This window comes from Plectropomus leopardus, chromosome 19 (genome assembly GCF_008729295.1).
Source record: "Plectropomus leopardus isolate mb chromosome 19, YSFRI_Pleo_2.0, whole genome shotgun sequence".
Lineage (NCBI taxonomy): Eukaryota > Metazoa > Chordata > Actinopteri > Perciformes > Serranidae > Plectropomus > Plectropomus leopardus.
Window position 1 is genome coordinate 496994 of NC_056481.1, and position 19790 is coordinate 516783.

General features: G+C 38.7%; 2 protein-coding genes across 3 annotated transcripts in view; both read left to right on the forward strand.

Annotated features, from left to right (window-relative positions):
- ebf3a (EBF transcription factor 3a) overlaps positions 1-10320 on the forward strand; it is a 38973-nt gene extending 28653 nt beyond the window's left edge. Inside the window, exon 10 of the mRNA XM_042508152.1 lies at positions 9999-10320. Within this exon, the coding sequence (XP_042364086.1) occupies positions 9999-10320 (322 nt within the window). The remainder of the gene's footprint in view (positions 1-9998) is intronic.
- Positions 10321-10339: 19 nt separating this feature from the next.
- LOC121958465 (stonustoxin subunit beta-like) lies at positions 10340-19564 on the forward strand. 2 transcript variants are annotated; one of them, XM_042507401.1, is made up of 6 exons: positions 10340-10426; positions 10628-10727; positions 12851-14320; positions 14916-15049; positions 17683-17890; positions 19444-19564. In XM_042507401.1, exons 2-5 carry the CDS (start codon positions 10637-10639, stop codon positions 17725-17727), a joined length of 1740 nt encoding a protein of 579 aa, XP_042363335.1. In that variant the 5' UTR covers positions 10340-10426; positions 10628-10636; the 3' UTR covers positions 17728-17890; positions 19444-19564. The 2 variants fall into 2 exon arrangements, with proteins under 2 accessions (XP_042363335.1, XP_042363334.1); XM_042507400.1 differs by lacking the exons at positions 17683-17890; positions 19444-19564 and having other exon boundaries at positions 14916-16493.
- Positions 19565-19790: the final 226 nt, after the last annotated feature.

A 19790-nucleotide genomic window follows, 5' to 3' on the forward strand; every position in this document is an offset into this window, starting at 1 on the left:
GCGCGCGCGCGCTGTCGTCACGCTGTTGTGTGTGTTTGCGTATCAGTGTATAAGAGCCATAAGAACTGAACACACAGACGGATCGATGTAGTCCAGCTGCAGGAGACACTTTGGCGCGTGTGTGCAGAGCGATGCAGAGGAAACAGGCTTTCAGGAACAGTTTGGTGCTTTGCTTGTTTGATCCTAAATACTGACGCTCAGCAGGCAGAGGATGGAGTTAAAAGTTATTGTTTAATAAGAAAGATATTTATACACGATCAACCTCGTGAGCTGACATTAAGATGAGATCTTATTTGTTATATAACCGATATTTTTATCCAGAATGAAACTGCTGTCCAGCTGTTGCAGAGTAGAAAGTAGAAAGAATGTAAATGATAAGATATAAATTGCAAACAAGTATAATATATAACCAGGGCAGAGCTGAGCCAGTGGAATAATATTTTAGTAAACATTAAGTAAATAAATACATAAATGAATACATGAATAAATAAACATGTATGAGATATATCATGAAATAAGTGAATGAGGCAATAAATATAAGTTTAAAAAAAATTAAGTCAAAATGAAAAATAAATATGCTATGAGATAAAGCCTGAAATAAATAATAAATAACAAAAATGAGGCAATAAATATATATAAATACATAAATATACCTACCAGATAAATCCTGAAATACATAAATTAAGCAATAAATATAAACATGAATGTAAATATGAATGAATAAATATGCCCGTGAGTTAGATCCTAAAAGAAATTAATAAGGCAGTTAACCTATAAATATAAAATGTATGTTTATATACATGTATAATTTTAAAAAATGGTTAAATGAATAAATAAAAAAAATCCTATGAGATAAATCCTTAGATACATGAAGCAGGAAATAAATATATTAAAATAAAGATTAATGTTAATATGAATAAATAGAAAGAAAGGTTTGTGTTATTCATATATTTATTGTCTTATTCATTGTATTTAAACATTCACTTCATGGATATATTTATTTATTTCACAGGCATATTTATTGAATTATTGAAAACTTACTAAAAATTAATTCCATAAGAGCCCGGTGCAGAGGTATTTAATTTTCTTTATATCGGGTCAGAAATTACAAATGATTGTAAATGCATCAAATCATCATTATCATCATCAGTTTGTGAAATTCGGTAAATTTATTGTTGGCTTTACATTTGGTTGACTTCAGTGGACATAATGAGCAATTTGAGACTCGGACTTGTTGATCTCATGACTTAACTATAATTTTAACACTAGATTTTTTTCTAAGTGTGAGACTCGAGTATGTACTGTCTCTCCTGTCCAGTGTGAATGCAGCAGAAGTTTGCAGAGTTGACTCCAACATTACTGAATAGCAGTTTTCCTTTTATTGCACAGACAGCGGCACTGTTAACATCTCTGTATGTATTCAGGCATCTGTGACTAATGCTGCGTGTCCACAAGGAGCGCTGCTGTTACAGTGCAGTCCTCTGCACACGCAGATACTGTCTGTGTTTGTGAGGAGCCACTGAGGCAGAAAATGGGTAGAATATAGAAAGAGAAGAGGCGACTAAACAGAACCATGTGATTCGAATGGGAATGAGGCCGAGATGGAGAGAGAGAGGTAGCAAGAAGAGAGAGGAGCCGGGGGGGTGAGAGGGTTCGAAACAGAGAGGAACCCACAGCTGCATCCTTCGGTCACACTCAGGGCTAAAATCATTATGGGAACATACGGACAAAGAGATGGAGCCTGTCAATACATTTTTGTCTGAATAATTTTCATTTTGTTCTTTTCTGGCTGCAGAAAAAGTGGATACAAGTGGAGGATTTTTTGTGAATAATACAAATTAATGGATGCAAAAAACATTTCAAACTTGAGAGAGATGATATAAATTCAATGCTTGGAAGAAATAATTCTGTTTTGCACGAAAAAAAGATGAAATGGTTAAATTCTATTAAATCAGTGTGAGATGATGAACTACAGTTTTCTCTTACCGACTCAGTAAACTGAGCTTGCTCTTAGTCCCTCCATGATGGAGTGATATTTTTTCCACTAATTAGATATTTCAAAACATGTAAAATATCATCTGCATGTACATTGATTTGTAGCTCTGTGCCTAAGACAGACAGAGTCAAATGCACAAAGTGACAGGGCTAACTGTTGGCATCACATGGCTAACATTACCCAACGGTTACTAACAGCTTTGACACCAGAGTCGAACCGTTTTGATGTTTCTGTTGCGGATGTTAACTGCCACTGCAAGGCTTCTGCCTAAGCGGCAAAATATGACGAGTGGTGCGGCCCATTCTCATTCTGAAGTTGTTGAATAACGCCGCTTTTGCAGTGCTTTCAGTGTAAGTTCCCAACACCAAAATCCACTTTTTGTGTCCACATGATACATCACTGAATGGTGTCAGGTGAGAATGTGGCCGGACAGAAGTTTGTAGTGTTATTATAAGCTGCTGGATGGCACCGCCATGGCAATGTGATATATAGGACGGCCGGCGTCAGCTGAGAACCCAACCAGCAGGAACCTGTCACACGTGCATGATTCACCACTGGATGGCGTCAGTTTAAAACGCTGCTGGTTACGATGTAGTATAAGTTGCACGCCCCTTACTATAGAGTGAGAAGTAGGGGCGGTGGATGGATACAAAAAACGCCAGACTGTAATGCAGGAGTCTGATGTTCACTTCTCTTCTGAATGTGATGTTTTTTTCTTTGTTAATCATTATTGATCGTCACGTTTCGCATCGAGATGCAGCTAAGCATCGATGTATTGGCACAAGCTTAGTCCTGGCGTTGGTTGACGTGCTTTTGTTGACATCCTGTCGTTGGTTGACGTGCTTTTGTTGACATCCTGTCGTTGGTTGACGTGCTTTTGTTGACATCCTGTCGTTGGTTGTCATGTGCTTTTGTTGACATCCTGTCGTTGGTTGTCATGTGCTTTTGTTGACGTCCCGGCGTTGGTTGTCCTGCTTTTGTTGATGTCCTGGCGTTGGTTGTCCTGTCCAAAATAATCCTTCCTGCAGGGATGAATGTTTTTTTTTATTTGCTCACTGTAAATGGACCCGAGCTCTCTAATATCTGCATTTTAAGACACAGCGGTTGTGAATCGCATGTGACCAGTCTGAGCAAAGAGAGAGACAAACGAAGAGTGTAGTGTTAGCAGGAGGAGAAGAAGAACGAGGCGATAAGTAGCTGCAGCGTTATCAATACCTGCCTGACTGCCCGGCGCACTGAGCTGCTTCACACCTAGAGGTTTGTGTGTAAAGAGACTAAGAGGGAGACTCGGTGTGTGTGTGTGTGTGTGTGTGTGTGTGTGTGTGTGTGTGTGTGTGTGTGTGTGTGTGTGTGTGTGTGTGTGTGTTTAAGAGTGTGTGTTAATTTCTGAGGCGTGTAGTCAGTGTCTGTTTGCAGAATAATTCTTTGTGGAAATGTTTCACGGTCAACGCTTAACATCCTTTCACAATGCTGCTGCAGAGGCTGTGTGTGTGTGTGTGTGCGTGTGCGTGTGTGTGTGTGTGTGTGTGGTATGATGTCTACTGAGGTGTGCAGCAGCATGTTCACAGTTTAGAGAGGTTAATTGGAAAAATGTAGGACAGTTATGTCATTTTTTTGGTCCAAGTTGCATGTAAGGACTTGTGGTGTGACTTTTTTTGATGTGATTTTTTTTTTTCATGTTATGACATGAGTATGTTTCTGCACAGAGTACATTGGGAAATAACCAAATTCACAGCCTGTGTGGACTATAAAAAAAAAAAAAAAAAAAAAAAAAACAGAAAGAAGGTGAGCCACAGCAGTTGATCGCTGCATCTGTCTCCTGCTGCACAGTGCACACGCAGGCAGCAAGTACGGCTGCATAAAGATAAGATAAGATGTGATATACTTTTATTGTTACTGTAAGGAAATTTGATTTATTACAGTGCAACATAAAAAAATACACATTCATCATCAACACACATACATCAGAGAAAACCTATTAACATAATTATTGCATGTCCTTAAAAAAAAAAGGTTGCTTTTGTAAAGAAATTGCACTGTAGCACATCTCCGCGCGCTGGAGCGGACTGTCAGAATGCCTGCATGCTGGAGTGGGCTCTCAGACATGTCCGTGTGCTGTAGCGGACTGTTGGACATGTCCGTGTGCTGTAGCGGACTGTTGGACATGTCCAAGCTGTATCCTTGTTGCATGTCCAAGTTCCTTGCATGGTTCGTGCTCGGGCCCTAAAAAGTTTGCTTAGCGCAGTTTGATTAAATGTAGGTGATGCAGCGTTTTATTTTGTTTTTATTTTTAACCTGAAGTTATTGTAAATAATCTGTTGTAAAAATGTTAACAGTAAAGCAAAATAAACATTCAAAATAATAAACAGCAAATCACAGCAACAACTCTAATAAGGACAAAGGACTCACTGGGTTTTGCCAGTTTGACGATATGCAGTTTTTATATCTCACTTAATTAAAGCCTCTGGGTCTTTGGTCAATCATTGAAAACTTGGCAAGAATTTGAAGTTAAACTCATTTTTGCCGCAATTAAGGATGCTGTTTTGCTGCAGACATTTCCATGGAGCCAAATAATAGCTGTAAGGATTTAAATCTAAAAAGCAACAGAATATGAAATTTAATCAAGACTGGATTCTTCAAGTTTGGATGCATAGTTCAAACTTGAATCCAGCATGGAGTCAGTGAGCCGTGGCACACAGCACAAGAGTATGGACATTTCTGACACTGATGACGTATTTTAAAGTGGTTGTTTCCCAGCGCTGTGCTGATAAATGGACTGGAACATGTGTTTGGTATGTTGCGGCTGCAGGAACATACTGTGCACTCTGCCATGTTCTCCACTCATGCTGCACATGTTTTGGTTCAGTGAACTCAATGATATATATTGACCAGCTGTCAGCTCCTCATCATCGACTCACGTCTGACTCTTACCTGATGCTGTGAGCTCCACCAAACTTAAAAACATTCAACTCCGTTTTTAAGTCCTTCCTTTGGAAATGTTTTTCCTCTTCCTCAACGACAGACATCTGTCACTTTCTTAATAACTTTTTTAAAGCTTGTTGGGACAGAAATAGATTGTCTCTGTGTAGGCATTAGTGGAGTCGCATTATATTTTTGGATTGTCCATCCGTCCGTATGAATCCGTCTCCTGAACATGATATTTCAACATGATCAAATTTGACGCAAACATTCACTTGGACCCTAACTTGATCTGTATCATTCTCGTGAATGTCTCATTTGTTGTTCATTTATGTGCATCTCGGTGCACCTGCAGCCTCGAGTCACGCGTGTCCAGCAGAACACGAATGTTCTGCTGCTGTTGGCTGGATTGTAAATTATTATTAAATTATAATAAACTCTGTTTTACTTTAATTTTGTTTCATAGTAATTATCCCACCAAAATTTATTGGAGACAAATTATGTGTCCAACTTTTCCCAGTTTGTACGCCCAGCAGCTTCATCGAGCCCGCAACAACATTTCGTGTGGAGCTCTAACACCAGAGAGAGCCGTCAGAGCTCCTCTCTCTGTCTTCATCTGTCTGCAGCAGCATGCCAGATGAACTTAATTGAATTCTACAGTCACGACAGTTTGTTCGATGGTTGTAAGTAGGCGGGGAGGGGAGTGCGTCTGTACAATTACATTTATCAATTTTTTCTTGGCCTGTTCAACAGGGTATCATAGACGTGAGGAGGGATGAGTCCTTCCATTGAATAACTTCATCATTTTTCTCCTCCATCGCAGCAAATTAAAAAACTGAGACACTTTATCAATGAGTCTGGCACAAAAGCAAGTTATTTTCAATATTAAAAGTGAGTTTTATTACCTCTGAGGAGATGTCTGTGGCAAATTGGGAAAATGATGCAGTTAAACATGATGCTGAGGTTGATTGTATCGTGGGCCGAGTGATTACATGCAGAGGAGATCGAGATATTAGATGGTAACTAAGATAAAATGTCAGCTTGTTTCTAACATCAGCTACATCACGTTAGAAAAACGAAACATTCTGTACATTAGGTAGAAAATAGTCATAAAAAAGTTCGGCTGAGGAGTGCTACTTCACATGCCTAGGTTTCAAAAACAGCCGCTTTTTGGATTCTCAACAAAAATGACCAAAAAGGACTTGTTATTTCTTTTTTCAATAAGCCCAAACCAGAGAATTCCAAGACACACTGTTTTACAAAAGTTAAAAAGGCTTTCATGGGCTCGACGCCTGCGCATTTCAATTTTCAGTCGTCACCAGGGCTTAAAAACACGTGGCAGCTGAACGAAATAACACACTGCTGACTGTGCCTCGTCATTTTTCTCACCTATAACTATGCAGCTGCTATGTAAATATGTGCAATTATTATTTATGTGCAACATTCCTGTCATGTCCAGAACTTTATTTTTATACATATTTATTCATTGATGTCTTTATTTTTTTTTCAGCGTTCTTTGTTTCTTATCAGTGTTTTTAAACGGAGCCATGCTCGTAATTTCGTTCTGCATCTCTGATGTCTTTACTGACAATAAGAGGAATCTTGAATCTTGAATCAGATACACCAAAGCTTTTTAATGTCATCCCTGAGTGTTTTCAAACTGGATAAACTTAAGCGCATCATCTGCTGGTACTCTGGTAGCAGCATTATACCTTTTTTATGGTAAACTGTGATATGGAAGTTGATGATTATCACACGGTGTATGTTTGCAATGTTATGATAAAATATTGAAAAAAAGGAAAAGCGGACAGAGAATCTCACTTTTATTTTAGTTATTTTAAAAAAACACAGACTTTAATTTCCAAAAAGGGTTTCAAGTTTCATTTCGAGTGAAAACATTTATTGAACCTAAACTTGTTCTTTTATTTTCGTCTCTTCAGAGTTCAGTCTGACTGTCAATAATAGTTCTGTAATGCCATGAAACCACTATTTTTTCTGAGAATGTTATCATGCTGTGAAAATCTCTCACACAGCTGCATCCCTGCTGCACTGGTATCTATGCTTCTGTGTCCTTAACCCTTCGAGAGCGGGATCATCTTTTTTTCTTTTCTTTTTTTTCATTTCACAAGCTAACATGTCACACAAATTGTAAGAATTTGATAAAATGTGACAAGAAAATTGCCTAAATATTAGTTTAAAAACAAAAGAGGGGAGAATTGGCAAACTTATCCAAGAAAATAAGGAGAAATATCCAGAAAATCATATTTATAGTTATATTTAATTTTATATTTAGAATGACAAATATCATATAATAATTTATATTGTTTAAATTTTGATACAGAACATTGTTTTAGCTGTTTTAGGTCATTTACTTTTCTTTTCTTTTTTTTCTTTTTTATTATTTTTTGCGTCTTTAGCTGTTTTTTTGTTGGTTTTTTTCTTAATTTCGGGGATTCTTTTAGACCATGTTTTGTTGATTTGCTTGTTGTCTTCTCATTCTGTCTTTGACAGAAATCAAACCAGTTTGCTCTGGTTTCAAAGGGTTTAAGTCCCACAATGCTTTGCGCTGTTCACTATCGCTGACGCCACAGTCCACATCTGGTGCGGTCGACGAGGTAGAAAGTGGTTATGAAGTGTTCACTAACCTTCATGATGACAAATATGTTTGTTGCTGAGCTTTAACTTGTCTGCTCTGGAAACCGAAATGTTAGATATCGACGCACTATGTTAAATGTTTGACGGCGCACAACAGAGAAGATTTTGCGCTCGCATAAACAAACCCTAAACCATTTTTTTCTTGTAAAATCTGGTGCAAATAAAACATTTTGCAGGAGAAGCAGGCAGACGAGCAAATTCAGTGATCAGCTGTGAAAGAGCGCAGGAGGACAACAGATGGACAGTTTGGGAGACACGCAGCAGTGAGAAAGATGTCCAACTGCATCCACCAGATTTCTCACCTGATCCTCCACAGTCCGCCTGACAGCTCATCTCACACTGTGGACTCCTTTCTCACAACTCCAGACAGCTATTTCTCCTCCTCTGCTCCTCCTCTGCTCCTCTGCTCCTCACATGATGGATGGTGTTGCTGCCGGCGCTGAATCACGGCTCGCTGCAGCTTCGGGACGTTTAAAGTTATTTGTGGGCAGAAATCTCATCCAGAGAGCGGTGATAGCAGCTATTTGGTTGTTTATTCCTTTGTTTGTTCACCTTGCACCTCTGCCCTTGTCAACAAGGCTTTTTTTCTTCTTCTACTGAATGCGTCTTGAGGAAGGAGGCCCGTGAGCAGCGTCAGGGTCCGTGTGCATTGATACAGATCAGACACGGAGTTACTGCATTGTTCTCCTTAGAAAATAAGCAATAATTTATTAACCAAAAGCTGTTTGAAGGAGTCATTTCCTTCACGTTTGGAGGGCTTGGGTTTGGAAAAGGCAAAGTGATGCTTACACCAGCGCCCGCTTTCACACGCAAGGCGTAAGCTGCATGCCAGACGAAGACCATGTTTAATCGAGAACGACTCTACTAAAAATGGAAAAGTCTTTCCTTTGCGTTTAAAAAAGAAACAAGGTGGCGCTTTCAGAAGATTACACCCTGGAACCATGTTTCAGACGTTTATGTTTTCAGGCCCCCAAAACGCCGTTGTCGTGTGAATGAAAAGCCAAACTGCAACAAAAGTTTAACATTTCAGAACCGTTGTCGTGTAAACGGCCTCCAATGAAATTTAAGCCACGTTCATGAAAACCTCTCAAATGCTGTTGATTAACTAGTCGACATTAATCTAAACCCGGTTGTGAAACCAGCCGTATGTGTTTCAGGTAATTATTGGTGTTGCTGATGATGCAGAAATCTCTGACGTTAACAGTGCGTAAATACAGGTGTTTTGCATCTATGCGGCAAGTAGCTGACCTCGCAGAAAGGGGCACCTGTTTCACTGTGGAGGGCGCATTCTCCAGAATGACACCCAGAAATAATACAAGTCCTGTTTTTCTGCTCTGATGGCTGTGGGATCAAAAATGTCAGTTTGAATGGGTTTCAATGGAGCATTTTTGGACCTGAACAGTGTGAATGTAACTATTTAGTTTCCACAGTGTATTTTAGACTTATTGTAGGAGCTGAGCTGCAAATTCACTGATTACACTCAAATACACAATCTGAACTACATTTAGGACACATGCATCAACAAAATTATCAAATAAATGAAGAATGAAAAGCGCCTAAGATGCAGCAAACAGTATCAGTCTAAAAAAATGCATGAACACTAAACCATTATCTACACAGCTCTGACGGGGTTTGGAGATGTATGAATGATCCAGTTTAGGCATGAAATGTTTTTAACAGTCTCCTGACAAAAAAAATGTTCAAATATTTTAAGCTGAACTGTGTGAGTGAGTGAGTGAGTGAGTGAGTGAGCGTGCGTGCGTGAGTGTGAGAGAGAGAGGGAGAGAGGGAGTCCTGGGGCAAAACATGTTGCGTCAGTTACTCAGAAACGAAGACAACACTGGAAGCTTCCCAAATGTTGTTGCCAGCAGGTGTGTCTTAATTTCTGTGGGAACGACTCCATGCTGTTCCAGAGAAACGGTGACTTGGCACCTGTGAGGTCAGAGGAAGCCGACACTGTGGATTTTATGAGCTGAATGTTTTTATAGAAATCATAAATCCTTCACGTCAAACAGCACATACTGGGACATCACTTGCATCTCCTCTCTGCTGTAACGGGTCTTTGATTTGTTGCATTATTGAATCATTCCTCGCTGTCTGCATCGGTTTCCAAACTGCATTTCCGACTTTACTTTTTCTAAAATATAAGCTGACTAGTTGGCTGTGTCCCTTGTATGTGCGACTTCATGCTACAGTTTTTAGTCCTCCTTGCCACCGACAGCCGAGGCTAAACGATGAGTTGACTAGCATTTTGTGTAGGGCTGCAACTAACTATTATTTTGACAATCGATTAACCCGTAGATTATTTTTAGGATTGATCGATGAATCGGATAAAAAAAAATAAAAATAGAAATAATAATGAAGTAAGCCTATCTGCCTATCTCATTATTTCTGTTCTTCACATAACAAGATGATAATCTGACGACAGGCCCTCGGCCCTCGGGTACAGTCAGAGACGGTTGGTGTCCGGCGTGTTGAGGTTCACTGAAAGACGGTTGGTGTCCGGCGTGTTGAGGTTCATTGGAAGACGGTTGGTGTCCGGCGTGTTGAGGTTCAGTCAGAGACGGTTGGTGTCCGGCGTGTTGAGGTTCAGTCAGAGACGGTTGGTGTCCGGCGTGTTGAGGTTCAGTCAGAGACAGTTGGTGTCCGGCGTGTTGAGGTTCATTGGAAGACGGTTGGTGTCCGGCGTGTTGAGGCATGTGATGGGAGGAGTCGGTGGAGTTGTGGAGTCGGTGGAGGAGAGTTTCTGACAGGATAAAAGTCGTCTCACAGCATCACAGATCATCAGAACATCAGACTGGAGGCTCCGGCTGGAAGACTCGCCCACAACTCAGCTGATCTGCACGACTTGAAGAGGTGAGGACAAACTGGAGAGACGAAGACAGAGAGACAAAAAGACAGAGTTAGACTTTTATTCAGTATCAGAGTCTGAATAGTTTCCACAGAGAAATACTGAATTTCTGAGGCTGTCAAAGTTTCAAACTCAGCATTTGTACTCGTTAAGAGTGTAAACAAAGTGTTGAACGCCGTGTGGTCACTTTCTTGACATTTTGACAGGTCGGAGAAATGGCCTCAGATAAAATGGTCGTTGCCGCCCTGGGTCGGCCCTTCACCCTGGGAATGCTCTACGATGCTCGGAAAGATGCTCTGATCCCAGGTCAGTCTGGACTCTGTTCTTATTAACAACATATTTCTGAATTTATCTGCCTGTTGCAGCTCTACTTGCAGGGACTTTGAAAACATTTCATAAAGCAGTATCACTTTTTTACGCTCAGAATTAAATGTTTTGTAGTAGATGACGCCTATTGTGACATTTATAATAATAATAACAATTATTATTGTTATTATGATAATGATGAAGATGATAATCTTTAATTCTGTAGCACCCTTTATGCATAAGATGCAGCTCAAAGTTCTTTACATGTGACAGTGCTATAAATATATTTACATACAGTATATATATTTTGGTTGTTAAAAAATAAAAAAAATAAAATAGAAGGTGAATTTAATTCAAAGTAAGAGCATAGAAAAAAACAGGTGCAATCATGTCTGTAGAGTCACTTTACAACAGCCACAGACTCTGAATAAAGATTGGTTCAAATTAGTGAAAACTTTTTATGAATTTCGGGGTCAGTTATTTTGTTCCAAAAAAAAAAAAAAAAGGAGGGGAGATTTTTGCACAGCAGAAAACGTGAACTTGGCACAATTTTAGTCTTTCCACTGTTCCTCTGTGACTTGATACCTTTGTTTGCATGACATTGCAGCTTAGTGTTTTTACGCATATAATGATATTATGATATTAATGATATTAATGTAAGTCTCAAAAATAGACAGCATGAAGTCAGATACGGATTTAGAGCAGTTCAAGGAAGCAAGTGATGTGAAATATGTGCTGTTTAACCCTTTGAAACCTGGAGCGGCATCAGTTTTCATGTGCTGCATTCAGATGCCTTTCAGTAGTATTTAAACTTTCAAACCTGAGAAAATTGGTGTAATTTCTTTAAAAAAAAAAAAAAAAAAGGCTTAAAAGGCAATGAACAACTTGGAAAAAGATGTCCCACAAATTGCAAAAAGTGACAAGAAAATGACCTGAAAGCTTTTTTAAAAAAGGAAATGAGAGAGAGAAATAATTAGATATATGTTATAATTATATATAATTATTGTTATTCTGTCTGTCTGTCTTTATTTATTCATTTATTTATTCACCTTTTTTGTTTTTCACTTTTCTTTCATCTTTTTTGCTAAATTTCAGGTACTTTTCTTGTAACTCATAACTTGTAACTTCTTCCTGTGTTTTTGAAAGAAAACGAGCCAAAGTAATTATTTTCTTCCCCAACTTAACATCCACCTTATTGGATCCACGGTGTTCGCGTCGTCTGACCTCAGCGGTTACACTTTCAGCGGAATAGCAGGTTTTCCACAGAAATAAAGACACGCCTGCTGGGAACAATACTCAACACCTCTAAAAATATATTTATAATTAAAAGGCGTTCAGAGCGTTTTCATGGAACTAAAACTTGAATCATTTCCACTATAACAACAGGTCTTCTTTTTTTTTTAATTCTTGCTAATTTATTGGTCATTTCTTGATCAGTTCCTCATTGCCTTCCTCCATTGTTTTTGAAAAAAAAAAAGAAAGAGGGTTAAAGTTGTTTTGATTTAAAAAGGCTCTCAGACTGTCCGACACAAACCATCCACACACATTTTTGATTCATCAAAAATTGAGCTTACAGTGCATCAAAGCGTCTGACCGCAAATGCTGCTGAAAAGATATATATTTGTAAATTCTTGCTAAATAAATCTTCAAGGTTCATAAAAAAATTATAAAAATTTTGCTGTCGCTGGTAGAGTATTATTATCTCAAAAACTGAATTTGTGACAACATTTTGAATTCTGACCTCATGTAGACTATTGCATTTTGTGGGAAAATGGCATCCTTTAACATCAGTTTTGCACTTCTAGAGCAAATCAGTCTTTAGTCTTGATAAGCGGCTGAGTCAGAGAGTGAAGCCTCTCCGGTTTCTCTCTTTGCATGGAGCTCTCTGGGATGGTGACTTGGTGTCTGTGGTTGTAAGTTTGAGCCTTGTGTGATGCAGAATGCTCATTCTGATGCAGCGTTGTTCGTTGTCTTCTAATTTGTCTGCCGCTTGCTGCTAAAAACGCCCGGCCCCGACCCACTGCTGCGCTGCAGCTATGACTAGGATTACCATCCTGTGACTTTACTTTGACAAAATGATTAATCATCTGTCTCACAAGATAAGTGTTTTCCATTCTCTGCAGGTTTGACATTGTGGGATGAGAAAACCCTACAAGAGAACAAAGTTGAAAACTCTCAGCACAGCAGTAAATTGGACATTTCCTCATCTGACTCCATCGATTCTAAGGCCTCTCATCTGGATGTTGAATCTTCTCTGAAGGCCAGTTTCCTGAGTGGAATGATTGAAGTTGAAGGATCTGCCAAGTATCTAAATGATAAGAAGAGATTCAAGAATCAGAGCAGAGTGACATTTCGGTACAAAGCCACCACCATCTTCAGAGAGCTGTCGATGCTTCACCTTCTCAAAATGAACCCCGAACAGACGAATATTATGAGGAAGAGCTCGGCAACACATGTGGTCACCGCCATCCTTTACGGGGCAAATGCTTTCTTTGTGTTTGACAGTGAGAAGTTGGAAACCAGCAAGGTTCAGGACATCCAGGGTGGCATGGAAGCTATGATAAAAAAGATCCCCACTTTTGTTAACATTGAGGGCAAAAGTGAAATCAAGCTGAATGATGAAGAAAAAGCCCTGACCAAGGAATTCTCCTGCAAGTTCTACGGAGACTTCATTCTTGAAAACAACCCTACGACGTTTGAAGAGGCAGTGCAGACCTATGCAAAACTACCACAGCTGCTGGGTGAAACAGGAGAGAATGCTGTTCCAGTGAAGGTCTGGCTGATGCCCCTGAAAAATATGGACTCCGAAGCTCCTGAGCTGACGAAGGGGATCAGTATTGGGCTAGTGAGGAAGATGGAGGATGCTCTGGAAGATTTAAGGGAAATAAGAATGAGATGCAATGATTCTCTGGAAGATGGAGTGGTAGAGAATTTTCCACAGATTGAAAAACAGTTTGCCACTTTCCAAAAATTGTGTGATCATTACACAGCTAAACTCCAGAAGACCGTGGCGATGGCACTTCCCAACATCCGTGAAGGTAAGGAGAATGAGAGCTCAGCGGAGGAACTCATCAATGAAAGAAACGAGTCACCATTCAGTCATGAAAACCTGAACAAGTGGCTGCGTCACAAAGAGAGAGAAATCAACATCATCAAGTCCTGTGTAGATGCCATGGAGGGAATAAAGGTCGTCCCAAATGTGTCTGAGCTGGACAGGGAGGTTTTCGCTCCAGGTGTAGAGCATGCTCTGTGCTTTATTTTCACCTCCCTGAAGGGTACTGACCCCGGCCTCCGTGAGTTGGCCATCTACCTGGACGCAGGTAGTAAATTAGAAGGTACCAAAGAAGATCCATGGTTCTATTCAAGTGAAGTTATTACCAAAATGAGAAAAAAAGCCAAACTTTTCAGTGTTTATGCCAAAGAACAGAAGAACAACAACAAGGTGCATTTCTTCATAGCAGCCATTGAAAATGAGAAATACATAGGAGCATCCATGTACTATTACAAAAACGGCATTCTGCGCAATGAAGATTTTGAAGAGGTTGAAATCCTCGATGTCGAGGCCATCACAAAGAGAGAAGATTTGATCATTTGTAAGTCATTTTTTTATGTTTTTGTTTGTTTGTTGAAGCAAAAATATGTTAAACCTGTCCTCCACAAACTTATACGACTATCAGAATGATTAATAATTATGGCTGTTAAAAAAATATTTTTAAAAATTATTTAATTGCTGAATTTCAATAATTAATTGTGATTACGTGCATTATAATTTATTGCATGTTTACAATTCCATTGTTTTGCATTTCAAATCAGTTTTGAAGTCCATATAGAAAAGGTGAAGCAATTCTTTCCAGGTTCTGGCACACTCCAGTTGCCACAGACTTTGGTTTTGGCCAAAACTGCATGTGACTACCATTAAGCGGGCTGGTCCCAAAAAGAGGAGACTCATGGGTACCCAAAGAACCCATTTTTAGTCCGTTATCTCAAGGTCAGAAGTCAAGGGACTCCCCTGAACTGGCCTTTCCATGTTTTCCTGCCAAAATTGATCCCTACTTAGTACAGCCTCTTACGGACAAGAATGTCCGCCGGTGACCTTTTTTTTTGTAAATGTATTATGTATTGACCTTAATTGCTTTACAATTAAAATGTTAATACTAATAAGAGATTTCGTTTTTGTCTCTCCATCAGATGCCTGTGATCTCACCTTGGACCCAAACACTGCACACAAGGAGGTCACTCTGTCTGAGGGAAACAAGAGGGCAAAGTCTGGAAAATCGAAGTCATATCCGGATCACCCAGAGAGGTTTATGAAGCATTCTCAGGTGTTGTGCAAAGAAGGCTTGTTTGGGCGCCATTACTGGGAGGTAGACTGGGATACCAGTTCTAAAGCAAATGTTAATATTGCTGTAGCATACAAGCAAATTGACAGAGCAGCAGGCGGTTCAGCAAGCCAGTTTGGTAAAAATACCATGTCGTGGACTTTTGGCAAATATTTATCATTTTTCAATGATTATCTTGTGGCCAATCATATTGAAAAGGTGTGGGATAGTAAGTTTACTCCTGCTGAGACTGGCAGAATTGGGGTGTATCTGGACTGGCATGATGGCACTCTGTCCTTCTACAAAGTCTCAGCTGACACTGTGACTCACCTCTACACCTTTAGCACCACATTCACTGAGCCTCTTTACCCGGGCTTCTGGCTTGGTGATGACTCCTTTGCATTCCTGTGTCCACTTAAGTAAAAGTCACGACAAACTTTTGTTGGAATCCTGCTCTGTTAGCAGGGACGTGGACTCACATGTAAAATTAAAAATTCGAGCTTGAACATGCTTCACAAATACAAAGAATGATGTCATAGCCGTCTCACCGGCTTCTTTGTGTGTGCATGGGCAGGGAAAGGCTGTGGATCAAGAGGCGGCATGATTGGGTGACTGTGCATGTCTTAGCCCCACCCATTTTTTAAGCTTAGTTGCTCTTTAAATTGCAGAAGTTGGTTACTGATTTGATAATCTTTATTATGTTAGGATATAAGGTGAGTGCCTATTGTTTAATTTAGCATTTGTTTCACATCTTCCTTGTGTAGACTTTCTTATTTTTAGAGTAATTTTTTTAGATTATCATCATTTTGTTTTTCTCTGGGAAATCTCTGTGGTCTGTGGGGAGCATGAAATCCGTCATACTTCTTTGACTTTGCCACATGCTTCTGGATTTGTGGTCCTACTTTCTTCCTGTATTCCCTTTTGCCTCTTTAACTGCTCACATTGTGGTCTGCTGCTTTATAATTTTTTTTTTCCAATTGCAGTCCAAGTTTGTAAGCTGCAGTGTGTGCATGTGTGTGTGTTTATGGCATCCTGGATGGTTCTGGTAACCCATGGTTTATGGTTTTTGGAACGATCTAACTGTTTTTGATGCTGTTGCTTCTGTTGTTTTACAAATTAAAGACAACACAGACTCAGTGAGATCATTTAGGCCATTGGGGCTGTTGATGGCGCTGTCCTGGAACTTGCTCCAGACTGCATCGTGTAATGCAGACTGCAGGGCAACTTCTGTTTGGCCTGTCCATTTCCAGACCTCTGAGAAATGCATCATAGTTTGCTGACATATTTGGAGCTCATCGCTGATGTTCATAGAGCAGGAGAAATGCTTTTTTTCTGTATATCAGTTGCTGTTAATTCGATTCAGACTTCATCCCAAACTGGTGTGTGCTTTACAGTTTCATTGCATGGTGCATCACACACACACACACACACACACACACACACACACACACACTATGTATATATATATATATATATATATATATATATATATATATATATATATATATATATAGCAAAAAAATCAGTAAAAATATTTATATAAAAATATATAAAATATAATTTTAAAAAAAACGGCAAAAACTTACCTGAAAAAAAGTGCTCCAAAATTATAAAAATTCTGTGAAATTGATTTCACTGCCATGATTGTTATGATAATATATATATACACACACACACACACACACACACACACACACACACATATATATACATACATATATATACACATATATATATATATATATATACATACATACATTCATAATTAGCAACAGAAAAATCTGAAAATAAATAATTATAATGAAGACGACAAGAAGTGCTTGAATAATTGATGATAATAACTCTAATAACTGTAAACTAATTTAAAATATATACTTATGATAATTAATTTCGTGTCGTTCCTAGTCAGGACACAAGGTAGCTTAAAGTGCCTATTGCAATTTTTTTATTGTATTTTTATATTCTTATTCTTGATACTCAAAGACACAGAGCTTATATCAGAACACAGATGTCACATGCTAGTATGTTTAAATATCATTCATGGTTCATGTAATCAAAATTTTAAAAAGAAATCTAAAGTTTTTTTTTGTAGGAGAGCGTCTCTGTTAGCACCATTGTTGTTGCAAACATGCTGATGTAACCTCAGATTCCTGTGACACCTGTTGGCTGTGTTCACTCTCTTGTTGAGCCAAATGTTCAATAAAGTGACCTGATTACTGTTTGCTGCTTTGTTTTTTGATGTAGATTATTAGGGTGACTATTACAAAAGTTATATTTATTATTTATGACACATAATCTTTTAATGCAAAGTACACTAAACTCATTGTATGCAGTGCACAGCATGCACCACCAGAGCTCAGTCTGTGGTCTTTACTTGTGGAAGATCCAACCGAGTTGAAAGACGCAGTGGCACCTAGTGGTGGAGGGACCAGCCATATGAGGGGAAAAAGTTAGGACAGCACTAAGGCTCTGTGATGACAAGGGCCCTAAAAATATTAGAACATTTAGATTTAATTTTTATTTTTATTTATTTTTGTAGAAAATTATTAAATTACACAGTGAACATAATATTGTGTTTCCAATGTGCTACCTAATGCTAACACTTAATTTTTCTTTTCTTGTGTTTTTGCAAAAAGGTAACACCCACAGAGCCTCTGTATTGCCCCCCCGTATTTTCGTGAAATGGTTCGGTCCTGGCTCCACACCTGGTGCAAACTGTGGTTAGCAGAGCTGAGTGAGGAGTGTGTGCTGAGCTTCATGTGACAGCCTCCAAAAAAAGGTCTGACTACCAAAAACGACCAGAGAGCAGAAAAAGGAGAGTCACACAGTTCTTCACAGAGAAAGGTGGGTCACTGTGGGCGGCGGAAACTTACCAGTTTACTGCAGTAACCGAGGTTTGCTCCGCTAACATCAGCTAATATCTTCACAGAAAAATCAGTCTTTACATTTTGCTCCTCTTTTTAACCGTCACGTTAGCAAGTTATTCATACTAAATCTGCAGGAAAAAACAACGCGGCACACAGCGGTGAGGTCGGGTCTCCACTTTATTGAATCATTTGCTCAAGAGGACATTAAACATTTCCAACAGGTGTTTCAGGATGTTACATCAGCAGTGTTTGCAGCTTAATGCTGTTACCAGACTCGACAACAAAAGTATTTTTTTTTAACATGACTTAATATTTCAGCAGACTCATGTCGACAAAGCAAATGTAATTAGTTTAATAATAATTAGTTTTCTTTAAGTATCAAGAATTGTAATTAAACATCTGTGATGCAACAAGCAAAGAGATTTTAAACTGATTGCATCTCTGTGAAGCACAAACCTGTGTGAGAATCAACATGAACTGAGACATTAAAAAATTGTGTTTCCTCAGCTCTAAAAAACATCTATAATGTGCTTAACATAGAAGAGAATGGAGTTAACAGTGACTCTCAGGTCAGAACAGTAAAAACAAAACCAGTTCTAAACAAAAATTTTAAAATCACTCTTTAAAAGTACTTAATAAAGGAGAAAAGTAAGAAATGATACATCAAACAAAAGACACTTTATCTACCTTATGTCCTAACAGAATCAACAAAGCCAACAATACTTTCAGTTTTTTATCACTTCTTTTTATAATAAATGTTGTAATTTTGAAGATTTTTGCGTTGACAGGACTGCAGGTTTGGGAGGCATGTTTCATTTTTAAAAAATCATCAAGAGTTTTTAAAGACAAAAGCCCCCCCAAAATGTCTTCAAACTTTAAAAAACAAACAAAAAAAAAAACTTTAAAAGAAAAAATAAAATGCCAGCATTTTAAAAGTCAAAAAAGATGGCCAAATTATCAGTTGCAATTAAGTTCTAAAGAAAAAGAAAGGCTTAAATCAAAAATCATCAAAAATAAAAATTACTTACTATATACTATATATAATATATATATATATATATATATATATATATATATATATATATATATATATATATAATAAAAAATACTAAAAGTTTTTAAAAGAAAAAGAAAAATTGCAGAAAAGTAATAAAATCACCCAAAAACATTAAAAGATTTTTTGCAGTTTGCAGAACATTTCATGCAAAGTTGCTGATTGCCTTTTTTCAAGTTTTTCAAAGACATCGAACTGATTTGCTCATGTTTTGAAGGTTCAAATACTTGTGAAAGGCATCTGAATGCAGCTCAGAAACCTGATGTGATGTCACTCCAGGTTTCAAGGGGTTAAATCGTAAAAGTGCGAAGATTTTAAAACACTGGGAGTCGACACAAACAGGAATGACAGAGAGAGACAGACTGACAGTCTCAGAAATGCAGTATTTCTCTGGAGAAACTATTCTAATCTGATACTTTGACACAGTTGAGTCAAAGTCTAACTGTGTTTTTGTCCCTCTGTCTCCGTCCCTCCAGTTTGTCCTCACCTGTTGAAGTCGTGCAGATCAGCTGAGTTGTGAGCGAGTCTTTTTGACCTCCAGCCGGAGCTTCCAGTCTGATGATCTGCGATGTTGCGAGACGACTTATATCCTGTCAGAAACGCGCTCCTCCACTGACTCCTCCCATCACACGCCTCCAGATATGACACCACCTTCTGACTAAAAGTGGCGTCTGCCAGTCTGGAGACAGAAAGGTCAGTCAGACACTCTGTTATACCGTCTCTCTGCTCCCCCGCCTTTATCGTTAAACTGTTCGTCCAGGGCCTCTGCTGTCCTGTGCTCGAGCAGAACACGATCGGGTTTTAGGTCTCGCTCCGACGGTTT

Bases quoted from the DNA above. Each gene is read 5' to 3' on its own strand.
- LOC121958465 (XM_042507400.1), top strand. From the start codon at position 10,637: ATGGCCTCAGATAAAATGGTCGTTGCCGCCCTGGGTCGGCCCTTCACC. The intron at 10,728-12,850 runs GTCAGTCTGGAC...CATTCTCTGCAG, and splicing joins GAAAGATGCTCTGATCCCAG to GTTTGACATTGTGGGATGAG. The intron at 14,321-14,915 runs GTAAGTCATTTT...TCTCTCCATCAG, and splicing joins GAGAGAAGATTTGATCATTT to ATGCCTGTGATCTCACCTTG.